The sequence below is a fragment of the Accipiter gentilis genome, chromosome 2 (genome assembly GCF_929443795.1).
Source record: "Accipiter gentilis chromosome 2, bAccGen1.1, whole genome shotgun sequence".
NCBI lineage: Eukaryota > Metazoa > Chordata > Aves > Accipitriformes > Accipitridae > Astur > Astur gentilis.
In genome coordinates, this window is record NC_064881.1 from 46,108,375 (window position 1) to 46,122,729 (window position 14,355).

Sequence of the window (14,355 nt, forward strand, 5' to 3'; positions counted from 1 at the left end):
GTCACAAATATCTGTGAATCATGACATTCTGAGGTGAAGCAGGCTCCTGCCACTCAGGCTAGGTAAAATATATAGGTGTAGCTAAAATATCAACTTAGGTGAAATGTAGCTGAAATATAAAGTTAATAATGGAACAAAGGCAGTTCTCAATCACAGTATAAAGAGATAATATTCATTTTGCTGATTTAGGTATGACTTTCTAGGCAGGCAGGAGACTTGAATATATCCAGAGACTCTTTGAAATACATTTTTTTAAAGCACTGATCAGCCACAAAGACACTAGTAAGACGTATGAGTAATAAAAGCAGGTTATGGCACAGAAAACTGATGGTACTTAAAATATCCAAAATACAAGTAAATAGTAAACAAAACTGTTCAGAAACATTTGAAAATGACATTATCCAAAATGGCAAATGTCAACGCCTCTGTTTCAAAGAAATAAATTTAGGAAAGCATGAATTCTCATATGAGTGAATTTTGAACATTAACAAAATATGGATCTTAACCAAATGAGTACAATTTTCAGCATTCTTCAAGCTCATGGTTAAACTGCGTGCTTGATGCTAGAGTGACAGTTTGTGATTTAATGAGAGGCTGTCCATATAGGGAAAGACAGATGGTATGGTACTGGAGTGTAGAAGAAAACATAGAAGGTATAGTACCACAAGTGGAAAAAGCTCAAAGCTGAAAAATAACTTCTTAGTTACAACTACTAGTTGCATAGTCTTAGAATTAAATCAGATCACAAAGAGAAAGAAATGACCCTAAATAGCTGCTGAAGGTTCCTCCTTCAGAAGAAAATGCTGTAATTGATATATCATGGCTTTATCATATGTAGCACTATGTCCCACTGCTCCTACATAGCAGAGGAACTTACTAGAGGCCCGAAGGGTAAGGTTGGAGCACCAAGAATTTATTTTTTCCTATAACTATGCTCAGGCAGGGTTACCCTATTTCTCAAAGCCAAAAATATATGATGTAGTCCTAGAGGCCTTAAAAGCAGCCAAACCCTCCAAAGGCATAATGGCAGAATAGGAAGATGTTGAAGTTGATTAACCTCTTCCACAGCTCGCAGAACCCCACCATATAATCCATTCTCATCTCCAGAATGCTACTTTCCTAAAACTTACAGCTCCCTGTCTGCTCCATCTCTGCTCTTCCTGCAGGTCCAAGAACTCAGTCTTGCACCAGAGGGCATCAAGTCCCACCTTAAATGTCTTCCTGTTTCTGCCACTGTCCCACCTGTTATGCCCCAAACCTGAAGATACCTCTGCCACTCAGATTCTCTCTGTCCCTTGCCTTCTATCTGGTTTCGTGGTTTAACCCCAGCCAGCAACTAAGCACCAGGCAGCCGCTCACTCACTCCTCCCATGTCAGGACGGGGGAGAGAATCAGAAGGGTAAAAGTGAGAAAACTCATGGGTTGAGATACAGACAGTTTAATAGGTAAAGCAAAAGCCATGCACTCAAGCAAAGCAAAACAAGGCATTCATTCACCACTTCCCATCAGCAGGTGTTCAGCCATCCCCAGGAAACCAGGGCTCCTTCACGCATAATGGTTACATGGGAAGACAAATGCCGTAACTCACAATGTCCCCCCTTCCTTCTTCTTCCTCCAGCTTTATATACTGAGCATGACATCATATGGTCTAGAATATCCCTTTGGTCAGCTGTGGTCAGCTGTCCCAGCTGTGTCCCCTCCCAACTTCTTGTCCATCCCCAGCCTACTCGCTGGTGGGGTGGGGTGAGAAGCAGAAAAGGCCTTGACTCTGTGTAAGCACTACTCAGCAGTAACGAAAACATGCCTGTATTATCAATGCTGTTTTCAGCACAAATCCAAACCATAGTCCCATACCAGCTGCTATGAAGAAAATTAACTCTATCCCAGCCAAAACCAGAACATATGGTTCACACTGCTGCATCTTCCCTGTATTTAAGCTCTAATGCCCCCTAAGCTTCCACTGGCTGCTGGCTGGCCACCCCTTACCTCTCTCACTGCTTACTTCAGTAGGGCAAGTTGACCTCCATGTCTTCGACTGTTCCTCATTACTGGTCATTCCTTCACTATTCTCTGATTTTTTGGCAGATGTGTAGGACTGGGTAGGAGATGTCCTGATTCCACCTTTGATTCTACCTCATCTGCTCATTATGTCATCCCACAAATCAAAATACCACTTACATATCCAGGGTACAAGGTACATTTACTGAAACCATAGGAAATAAAGTGGACATACCTATCAGTTTGCTCTCATTTACACTGCAAGAACTGGGCTGGGCAGGGAAAAGAGAATACAAACCCCACTTAAGCCAATTTGCTTTTACTTGCCAGAAGAATTCTCATGTGACTTGAATCCTGATCAGCATGACACCATACAGGCAAACTTCAGAGCACAGGGGAGATAGGAGAGCACAGAGTTAGGGGAATATGACTTCTACGCAGGTTTCTTTAAGTACTAGGGACTGCTGTGTAGCATTTTTCAGTTAAAACACCATGTTGCCATAACCCTCTTTCTCTGTGATTCCAAATAATTTGTACAGCTGGCCAGTGGATCCTTTCCAGCCAGGGAGAGCATAAAGGGAAAATGGATTAAGGAATTCTTGTTCTGATCACCTGAGATGTGAGAGTAGTACATCATCCTTGTCCTTGAACCAAAATGTAATCTTCATACATATGTGTGCCACACAAATTTTGAAAAATTGATTTGTTTTTATTATTTCACAGGTGTAAAAAGAAAGTAGGCAAGTTGCTTATTTTCAGTTATTTAAAAAATCCATCTTCTTACACATTTTCACAATACTACATATTTTGCAGAGTCTCTTTTCATATATAAAAAGCTGGTTTTGTTGAAAATAAAGGAAATACAAATAGTTCTATTAATACTGCTTTTCATAATGTTCCTTTAAAGGGATCTGAAATCATAAGGTTTGGGTCTATGATTAAATTGTCTCTCTGGAATGTTCCTTCTTTGGAAAATATGGCCTGATGGGAAAGGCTAGACTGAATAACTTTAGCTAGCCAGATGTTACCTGTCAGAAACATTCCCAAAGTACTCACAACATTTAACTATCTTGGTATGATGCCGCCTCAGATTATTTTACATACCTTTGGCATGGTGACAACTAAATGACCAGTTGTTTGTGATCTTTTAGCAGAGCTGCTGTCTGGTTTCACTTCCTCAGGTAGCACAAACTGAAATGGCTATGAGAAAATATGGGATTGAAGTATATCATGCTAAAATATCTCTTTTTTCTTTTTTTTTTTTTTACCTGGACAGAACACATGCAGAAATATCACTATCAGATCCCTTGATCTTAAGCACAGTATAGGTCTAAATCCTCTCACTTCATATGTAATATTACTAATCCTAATAAATTATTAGCATGCTAAACAACTTTTGCTTATAAGTATAGTCATATGTATATTCCTGAATTGCTGTCATTCCTGAAGTGACATTTCTAAAGAAGGTTATAAAATGATGCTTGACTTATAGTAGCAATTAAATGAGAAAGATTATCCAGTCTATTTTAGATGTAAAGTAATTTTGATGTTTTGTTTATGCAGTTGCTACAGTCAAAAATAGGGATTTTGGTTTACTGTTTAAATACTTTGAATTTTTCAAAAAATTGATGATAAAATTAAAACCACTGAGAAGACAGAAAACTGGAATGACATTTTAAATGCCCTTTCAAAAGAATATACATACATTTGTTTCTCAACTATAAATTCCAGATTGTGAAATTGCTAAATTCTAGCCTAGGGCAACTAGCAAGCTCTCTTCTTAAGTGAATTATGGTACACTGTGTGGGGGGAATAAGAAGAGAGAAGGAGAGAAAGAGAGTGAAATTTCATTTCAGGCTTTGCACATCTTATGCTTAGGACTTCCACAGTTTATGTGCAGTCCAAAATAATGCAAGTATGAAAGAACATTTTCTTCTGCATAGGTGCACATGGTTGGTAACTCATGAAAGTCAGATCCAGAGTCCACAGGATAACTGTGGTAAGCATTAACTCATAATTTGAAATGAATGTAGTAAGAAAACACTAACCTTTCCTTTCACCAGTACTCGTATGTAAGTTGGCTGGACATCAACATCGAGCAGAGAAGTGTCCAAATGTCTTCAGAATGAAATATAAATAAAAGAATCAATCTACAATACAGTCCAGTAAACAAGCAGTGCAGACCATTTATCTCTTTAATGAAGATTTCACGGTTTATAAACAATAAACTTCAATTTCAGTTATTAAGTTACATGAAATACCATTAGGATTTAATGTCTTTGGAAGAAAAACGTGATCCTCCTGTGTGTTTACAGAATATCAATTAAAATAAAGTCTAAATTCTGTCAAGTCCACCACATCAGCTATTGTATAACTGCAAGAATTCAAAATTCTTGTGGAAAATAAAAAGGTCTTTCTTCTCTCAGTTAGTGCTGTACATTAATATGAAAATTAGTCTATTTGTTGTTTAAAATTGTAAAATCATTTTGCTACTTTTCTTTCTGAAGACTTAACTATTAAATGTATAATAAGAGTTCCTTTTTTTTGCACAGAATTTGGTGGGGAAAAAATAAACAGAAATACTTCTAAAACACAGTACTTCTAAATTTCAATACTGTCAAACAAAATTTGTGACCTGTAAAAGCTCCACTTCAACATCTCCTCTTCATCATGTGACACATACATTCATGTGAATGCACAAGTACATAATCTTTATTTCCCTTCTTTTATAACATTACTTCTCAGGTGAATTTTGCAAACTTTTTAGTCAGCATTTCTTACACCTGACCTCAGAATATTACAATATATCCAATATTTTATTGTACCTGAACAGATTTTCTGAGGCTCAAAAAACCCCTAATTCTTATAACTCAGAAACATGGAGCAGGCCTCTTCTGAGGGAAATTAATGAGCTTTAAGGGAAGAACACCTGGCATAAATAGTGTTTCTGTGCTATAAAACTAGTTCAAGCTTTACTCTAAAAAGTTCCTATTATGGGTCGATAAGCTTGTGGGTTTCCAACCCCTTCTTGAAGTGTGGGCAAGGCCACTGCACTATTTAGTCATATATACTATCAAATAGTTATCAGGATTCCGTGTCATATTTAGGCCTGGTTCAACCAAATTTCTTCCAGGCAACAACCTGGCACAGTTCAGAAAATAGCATGGGCCATGGACTCTTTCCAGTAAGCAAGGAAAATAGGACAAGTCTACCCTACTCTGTCTTGGGGAGGAGAAGAATTTAACTAGGACATGAACTGTACTGGAGCACTTCTAGGCCCAGAGAATTGGCAAAAAACCCATTCCCTACAACCCTAATCTGCAAATTAAAAATGGAAAAGATTTTACATAAGTACAAAAGGACAGATGTGGAGGAAACCTGCCTAGGACTACAGAAAACATCAATTCCAGAAGGGACTATTAGACGCAGTCCTCATTCAGGAGTAACAGAACAGTCCGAAGGGTCTTTGGTTTATTCAGCTTCATTTCTTTGGCACAGGCTTCAAGACTGATTCCATTACCCTCTATGTTATTTGTTTTCCTCTTGAAAAGTCCCCATGACAGAGAGGAGTATAATTGAAACACTGTGTATTAGAGCTTAAGAATGGCCAAAATTAAAAGAAAAAAAAAATGTGACCTGTAAACAGCAAGATCCAAGATGATCTGGTTGTTTTCTTCATCATCTTTCAAAGAGAAATGAAGCCTAATAATAATGACAAGAAACACCTCCAGGATAAATACAATTGGAGTGAATAAACAAACATTACGGCATATTTCAAATTCAACTGCTAGCAATTTTAGATTAATACAAATACCATTTGGACAATATGTCACATGATCATTTTAGAAACAGTTGCAATTTTCCTCATGAACAGAAAAAAATACTGGCATTTGAACCAGTCATTCCTACATATATTTTCTGTTCTCCCCACCCAACCCACAAGAAAAAAAAAAAAAAAAAAGAAAAATATACTGCTGAAGGTCAGTTAAAATTAAGATCAGTCTGTCAATGCAGAAAGAGAGACATCTGCTGGTGAAATTCATCTGCTCTATTAACATCTTCATAGAAAAAACAGTTCATGAAAAGCATGAAAAGACTGGAACTCGGCAATACTAACCTTTTCATATGTAAAAAAAAAATATAAAATTGCATCTTTGTTCATACCAATTCATTTGCCTAGAGTATAAATATCTTCCTGTGCATTTCCAAAGTAAAACAGGAGTTGCACAATATCCTTGATTCTACAAGCTTTATAATATTTGTTGAAAATGAGACTGTAGATTGTATTAGCTGTGTGTTTGTGATCTGCTGGCTCAGTTCTTAAAATTGTGAAAGAATCTAACCAGTTATAAATTGAAAATAACATCTATTACTACTACTGTAAGGAGATCTATTCTAGACTTACAAGTTCTGCTCATATACTCAAACATTTCCCAGGTATTAGAGAAAAAACAGAATAAAGCCTATGTATAAATGAGAAGATTTTGATAAATTAGTTATTAGTATAGAATGAAAGGGGTTTGCTTAATGTAATGTATTTGGAATAATTCAGTGACATTAAAATACTTACTTTGTGTTCAGGTAACAGAAGTTCAAATATTAACAGTTTAGATGATACATTTTTTTCAGCAATAAAAGTATTTGCCAGATATACTTTTACTCTTTGCTCTCCTGTATTCTGATACAGTCAATTTGCAAGAAAGCTTGTGGAGCTTTTAGCTTATCGGTATTTTTTAATGGAAAACTGCAAAGAATACAAACCAGCTTTGTTTCCCGTTCATGCTTTTTTCTCTTATTGCATCACAAATTTTGAGAATTCACCAAAACATGAGGGTGAAAAGAGAAAAGAATTGTAAAATTTTCTAAGAGGAAGCTTAATCAGAATTGAGGGAGAGAAATAGTCTGTTTTCAGCTGCATGAAGCCATTTCTCTTCCTAACCTTCCAAAAGAACTCCAGAGAAGCTTGGACATTGCTATGGACATTAGACTTTTGCAAAGGAGCAAAAACTTTGGAGAACACCATCTGTCTACTTGTATCTCTTTATTTGTGTCTCTCCAATACACTGCCAGATTGCACTGAAGAGTTGTGATATTCTTGTTAAAGCCATGACAGAAACTGCTCATTGATCTGGCTTTATGCGGGCACATCCATAGACTAAATTCTAATCCAAAAAACTTTGGTGACAAAACAGGACTGCTACTAACAGTGAACTCTAGGGGACTGTATTTTTTCTAAAAAGTTAGACCTTTATTCTAAATGTCTCTGCTTTTTAGATGCATAATCAAATTCTATTAAAACAAGATTTGAACTATTTCAGACTTGTTTTTGAACTAGAAAATTATATAAAAATAATTTTCAGCCAAGACATTTTTAGAAAAAAGTAAACCAATACAATGGTAAGTATCTTCTCGTATAGATGGAATAAACATGAGTTCTTCTGCCACTACCTTTAATTTTCCCTATACCACTGAAAACTATGCACTGATTCTATAATGTAGGTTTTCAAATTCTTTGAATTTGTGTGGATTTATAAATTTCCAAGATTTAGAAAGCATTCTTTATGCTAACAATAAGCATATTCTTAGCCTTGATTTTGCAGCTATACCAGTCTTAAGATTGGAAAAGTTGTTCAGAGGACAGCAGACAGGTAAGTGGCCCTTCATAGGCCACTTTTTGATGAGAGTCTCTAGTAGGAGGCTCTTTGGGGAGCCATTTATAAAGAAACGATGTTTACACATTCTGTCTCCTGTTTTCCCTTAGAAAAGGAAGGCTTGGCTCAAGTGAAACGAATGGTAACACATGGCTGATATCCCTGGAAACTCATTCCAAAACATTTGAACCAAGTGCCTTTGTCAATGATAAAATACAAGACACTTCCCTGTATCACCAGCCCCTGTTCCTAGAGACCTCATTCAGTGTCAAAGGACCTCATGCCATAGAAGGTAATTACACATCGTTCCCAATTCTGCCAGTTTTACATCTGTCCTCAGAAGACAGAATAATTTTGTCCAGAAATAACTACTTTGACGTATTTTTCCACATTTGAAGTGGATACTCATACACATTTATCTTCAACAGTCAAACCAGTTAAACTTTTTCCACTATTAGCAAGATGCTCCAAGGAGAGCCTTACCATAGAAGGAAAAAGTAAAACGTCTTATATCTTTTACAGAAAAACAAGTTCTTCAATCATCAAAGACTAAGGTGTTAAATTAAACAACCTTTAACACTTTTATTCACTGAAAACTGATACTTTTTCCAGCATCAGAAAATAAATTTACAAGTCAGTTTCCCCATCAGGAATATAATACTGCAATGAGAATTTGTCAGCCCTCTTATTTTTGTATTGTCACATATCTTGAAGTAGTTGTCCAAATCAACTATAAAGAGGTGAGTTAGCCTGTTTAACCTCTTAGCTTTACATACTTAGGCACATTCACATTCAGAACTTTTCCTTCTGCAGTGACCAACGTCTGAAGAGGCTTCTCTCTCTTCTTTGATTCCCTTAACAAAACAGAAGGAAAAATGGTTTATATTTTCACATTCTGGTATTTTATGTTTAACAGCAAAAAGTAAGAAGCAGATGGCAAGAGGTTAGAATTATCTGGTACTTGATATTGAGGCTACAACTTATTTCAGGAACAAAACAAGTTATATCAAATGTCCAATTGCACATTAAAAGCATCATCTAAAGATGAGCAAATGTTTTGTAATATCACATCTTACATTGATAATACCTTCTTCTGCATGTCACAATGTCCACTATCAAACAGTAATATATCAAATTTATCTGGTATGTCTGAAGAAATCAGTGGATTGCTTAATATATGAAATGGAACTTTTTCTAGTTATGAATGGTCATACTAATCATGAGGTATCATGACAGTTAACTGATTTGATGTATGTGCAAGCAATTCTAAAGAAATTTTTTTATTCATGCTAACTTAATTACTTTTACTGAACAAATGCTTGGCATATCTCTAAATAGCATGTCTATCAGTCACTGTTCTGCACTAGTAAAAAGAATTTTAATGGTGAAAAGTTTACAAGCAGGATAGATAGATACAATAGAATACAGTATGACCAAAGTGCATACATACAGATTATTTGTTGATGCATCTATTACATTTTTTTGTTGTGTTCTTCCTTCAAAAAATACAATACATATTACTGATGGAGACTTTAATCTTCACTATCCATGTCCAGCTGTCAGCAATTAAACTATATCTGACTTTCATTTAGTGCAATAAACAAGCTACCTTAAATTTATCTGCCAAAACAAAGCAAATCACTGTAAGATCATTAAGACTTGTAGTACTGGTATTTTCCGGTATAAGTGTTTAGATCATGAGCAAGGAGAAGAAGAGTAAGGAATCTTAGTAACATGAAAAAGAAAAATCTGCTTGCACCTTGGTAAAAAAAGGCTATGTTTTCTTCAAAAATACAGCACTGTAATTGTCATTTTGCACTAATCCACTCTTCATCTGGTCAATATAGTGTGTATGGCTACTTCAGCTGCATATAAAAACCCCCATTTCTCAAAAAGACAACAGCAACACATTGCTTTTTGTGTTCCCACACCAATTTCTTACTATAAGTTCAAGATAAGAGAACACTAAAGGTAAATCACTAATGAGGGAAATAGAGTATGTAAGATTTAGACCACCTTGGGGAAAAAAAAAAGCATAAAAAAAGATTTGGTCTGTAAATACAATGGCTTTGAAGAAGAAATCAAAACATTCAAGTGGGGCTACTGGAATGTCTACATAAAAACAACTTTTGTTTAAGAAGATTCACAACTATCCATGTGTTAAATAGTATTCTATAGTATAAATCAGAGCTTTAATGTGGGATTTGCGGGCTAGCAGTTTCTACACCTGCATCCCTACTCTTGACACTTAAATGCAAAGTAAACGAACCACCACTCTGTTCTAAAGATGCAGTTCTCAGAAATATTTCAGAAAATTATACCCTACCACCTTCTGGCTGTTAATAATCTGTTTCTAGATGAAATATGTCTGCTCATGTGAGCCACTTTAAGGCAAATTCAGTCATGTCATAATCATTAGAGTTGAAGATAATTTGTTTAACTTTGTGCTGAGATGAGCTGAAAGGCCTTGTTCTGGCAATGAGCACCTAAAGGAGATCCCGTGCACCTTTCAGCTTCAACTGATTTTACACTTGTCTGAATTTTCTTTGATTGAAACTGCAATTATTCACTCATTTGGCAATAGCCACAGCTGATCAGTTTGTTATCAATTGTGCAACTATTCGGCAGCTGGCAAATTTAACATGTGCTAATGTGTCATAGATAGGTTCAAATGTAACGTTGGTCTGATTGAGTTCATGACAATTTTATACTACAATAAACATCCTTTTATACTGAATAACTTGTATTAAAGTTCCAGCTCCTGTCCACCAGCAAGGATGATTTGAAGTTGTCAGGGGCACTTTTCTGTTCTCACCTTTCTCATGCTACCTAACAAAAATCTCACCACCAAAAAAAATGAACTGTGAAAGGATTTTTAACTTCTTTAAATGCCTTAGAAATTTAGAAAAAATCCAAAAAGAAATTATTCTATCTTTATTATAACGCTATTTGTACTGTCCTTGAATAGAGGGAAGCATTCGGAACACGTTTGCGTTAGAATAAAGTAAAGCATCGCCAAACACAGCAAAATTCTAACTAGCGAGAATCTGAGTTTCAAAGTAGTTCTTCTGGGAAAGTGCTAGACCTTGAATTAATAATAGCAACAAGTTATGCAGATTTCCAGATTTCTTGGAGACTTCCCTAGGACTTACTTTTTCAATACTTAGGCTTGATAAATCTTTTTAAAAACATACCCTTAAAAAGAACAGCTAGAAAAATCTCTGGCACAAATGCTGTTATATAAGGGGAAGAAAAAAAAGAAGACATTGCTTACAATGTTTGTCGAAGTGATAAGCCAGCAGCAATATAACTTTTTTTTTGCTAGTATCTGCATTAATTTTCCATGTTCAGCAAAACTAGTGACAACTTTAGAAAGTTTTAAAGGCTTTTCAGGGGCCAGATATCTTCAGATTCACCATGCCAAATAGCATAGATAACATGAAGAATCTTATTACTTGGGACGAATATCTTTGATAAAGTATGTGAAAAAAATTCTAAGTCACATAGAAAAGGTGCCTGAAATGCCACTTGTGCAAAAAATTTGTAGCATGGCCTGTGGGGCATTTATATAATGCAATCTGCACTCTGGATAAATGCTTTTAGCAAGAATATTAAACATTGAACCACATGAAACACTTTAGTAAGCTGACAGAAAAGTGAAACTTTTAAAGTCCATAAAATGGAGCTGAAAAGATAAATTATATTTCAAAACTGTATTTGAGGAAAAACAAAATAAAGGGTATAATAAATAAATTTTAGAAAATGAAACAAAACAAAATAAACAATATGAATATTTCATTTTGATTTTATAAGCATATTTGCACAGTCAACAGGGTTTTAAGCTTCCAGTTCTCAGTAATATTTAATGTAAAGCAGTCACCTACCTCTTCTCTGTACCTTTGACAATTTCCCCTTCTTCAATTCATGGAATATATTAAACCAAAAACATACCTTATATTGTCTTTAGCTCTCCGTTTTTCTTCAATATATCTGTGAGTTTCTAATCTCGATTCTGGAGTATATGGTGTAGGCTCCTCCCAAAATCTTCTGTCTTCTTCATCATCATCAACTCTTCTCCATGTTTCTTGTTCTCCATCTCCTTCTGCCTGATGGTTTTCTTTGTTCTGTAGGGAGTCTGAGCTGCACAAGATCACATAGAGTATTATCCCAGTGAAACGAAGGAAGAGTAACAGTACTTGCTAATGAATTCTTGCAATAATATTTTTTTAACCCAATACTAATAGCTGTATATTTCCTACCAAGGACAGTATCTTACGTATTTGGATAACAATCTCTGCTCTGCTTCTTTCATCAATCAACAAAATGTATTTCGACATAATGTTTTTCATTGACTTAACTAAGAAGTGATACTATGGTTATGCTTAACCCTCTGAAAACCCTCATAGATAGTTCAACAGATTTAATTTCAGCAGTAGATTTTTAGATACCCTCACAACTTTCAGGGGAAAGAAAACCTTTAGTCCATGTGACGTTTAAGTATTCCCAATATCAGGCATCAGCAGACCAGAAATTTATAGGGTAGCAATATTTTATTTAGGCATCTCCTCAAGTGCCATTTTAGAACCTGAATCATTTTTACGCCTAGCCCTAAGCCTCTGTAATCTTCAGAAATTCTCTATCAATATAGAGAGAAAACTAAATTTATGATACAGCTGTGATCTATGAGAACAAAGATACATAGCCATAGTCTCTATTGTATTAAAAATAAGATGGATGGCAACTGCAGAGGAAGATGACCCCAGACAAAAATCTTTCTGCTGTCTAGGTAATCTCAGTGATATTAGGTGGAAGAAGTATAGAAATCAACATTCCATAGCTTTTTACATCTCAAAGATCTGCAATATTCCATTTCAGTCTTCCTATCTAATAACTCTAAAGCAAAACAAATTACAGGTGAACAGCTGCTTTCTCTGGAACACCTGCATTACCTTAAATAACAATTTCCAGCTGTTCTCCTGAAAGAAGCTATCAATTACACTATTTTGGCACCCAAACAATTTAGCTCTGAGGTTTGGGACAAAAATTCTATTGTACTGTCTGCAGATATGTTTGTAATTATATTTTTCATTAGAGAGAACATGCATGAGGAGAAATAATTCTGCTAGAATCAACAATAAAGACAAAATGAAAGATTTAAGTGGAATTATATACACTATTTAATGAGGAAAACCAAAATTCTTAATGAAGAAAGAGAAGAATGATGTTCACTCACAAACTGTTGTTACTTACTGTTACCTGTCAAATCCAATATTAGATTCCATTTGTTTTTGTTTCTTGTCCTTTCTTTCTTGCATCCTTCTTTGAGACTCTTCTTTTTCTCTGGCCCTTTTGAGAAGGTAAGCTTGTTCCTGTTCTCTGATTTTCTGTTTCACTTCTGGATAGTTTTGAAGTGCTTGAATCCTCTCTGAACGTTCTATTTCTTTACTATCCAAACACTTCCAGAGGGGAAAAAAATCAATATAGATATGTGAGAAATTTTAAATATATTCAAATCAGTAAATCCATTAAACTGTAGGTTAATTTTGATAGACTACCTTCTGTATAAAATCAAAAATAACACATTTCAAACCTCTATAGCACTATATAAGTTATAGTATATTAAAAATAATTAACAATAAGTAGCTATTCAGATCTGAAAAAGGTTTTGTGTGTCTGAGAGCTACTTTTTGCATTTTCCAGAAATTTCAACTGGTCTTACTAGACTATGTAATAGAGAGAGTCCCTTCAGCCATTTCTAATATTTGTCTGATCTTGATTCAGCTCATGAAGCTATTACAAAATTATTTCTTTTGATGTGTTAGTTACTGACAACTAAGTGAGTTGAATCTACTCTTAATAAGTCAAGGAAGCATCTGTGCTTCTCCAAGGGAAATTGTGGGAGCATATTTCAGGACTGGGACTGCCTGTTTCAATGACAGGAAATCATTACATCAGTTCAGTCATTGCACAAAACCTCAATCTCAAAGTATCTATTTACAGCCAATGCAACACAGTGCATTTTTAGATCAGCTTCTATCTTTCTACTGCCTTACACTGTTGGTTTGGTACATATTGTTGGTATGGTACCAACAACCTGGTAACATTCTGCAATCATGAAAATAAAAATACATTGTGTATGTATATAAAAACAAATGAGAAAAAAAGGCAGAGCTGTACAATGTATTTATTTTTTCAAAACTTTGTTTAAGGATCTCCAATAAAAATGAAAGAAAAGTTAACAAATGCATGTGTTTTACTCAAAACAGAACCAATTTATTACCACATTATTTACTGTAGTCACTTGTTCTTCAGAATAGAATTTAATTTCCTGTGGACAGTAAGAAAAATGCTACTAGCTTTCCTATCATAGGCATTTATTTTGTTTGGGATTAGTATGTTCAGTCAACAATGTTCATTATTGATTTGGAAATAAATGTAATTTTTAAAATCTTACTTTTAATTGATGAAGAGTTGCCACTACAAATTGTCTATAACCTTCAAATTCAGTACATGGGTTACCCACTAGAAACAGTTCCTTCAGATGTATATTATATTTTAGGGCTTCAATACTGGAGAGTTCACCAATGAAATTTGCTGTCAGGTCAAGTTTCCTTAGTTCTTCACAGCCTGTTTGAAAAAAACTTAATTCAGTTTGTCCATAAAATAAATGTACATGATATACACACACACATACACACACGTGCAC

General features: G+C 35.1%; 1 protein-coding gene across 1 annotated transcript in view; it reads right to left on the minus strand.

Annotated features, from left to right (window-relative positions):
- LOC126048736 (dynein axonemal assembly factor 11-like) overlaps nt 1–14,355 on the minus strand; it is a 56,607-nt gene that overhangs the window by 15,208 nt on the left and 27,044 nt on the right. The window contains exons 8-14 of the mRNA XM_049824084.1: nt 14,104–14,276; nt 12,906–13,105; nt 11,601–11,789; nt 8,426–8,503; nt 5,635–5,700; nt 4,047–4,116; nt 3,103–3,198 (exon numbers count right to left, since the gene is read on the minus strand). Coding sequence (XP_049680041.1) covers nt 3,103–3,198; nt 4,047–4,116; nt 5,635–5,700; nt 8,426–8,503; nt 11,601–11,789; nt 12,906–13,105; nt 14,104–14,276 — 872 coding nt within the window. The remainder of the gene's footprint in view (nt 1–3,102; nt 3,199–4,046; nt 4,117–5,634; nt 5,701–8,425; nt 8,504–11,600; nt 11,790–12,905; nt 13,106–14,103; nt 14,277–14,355) is intronic.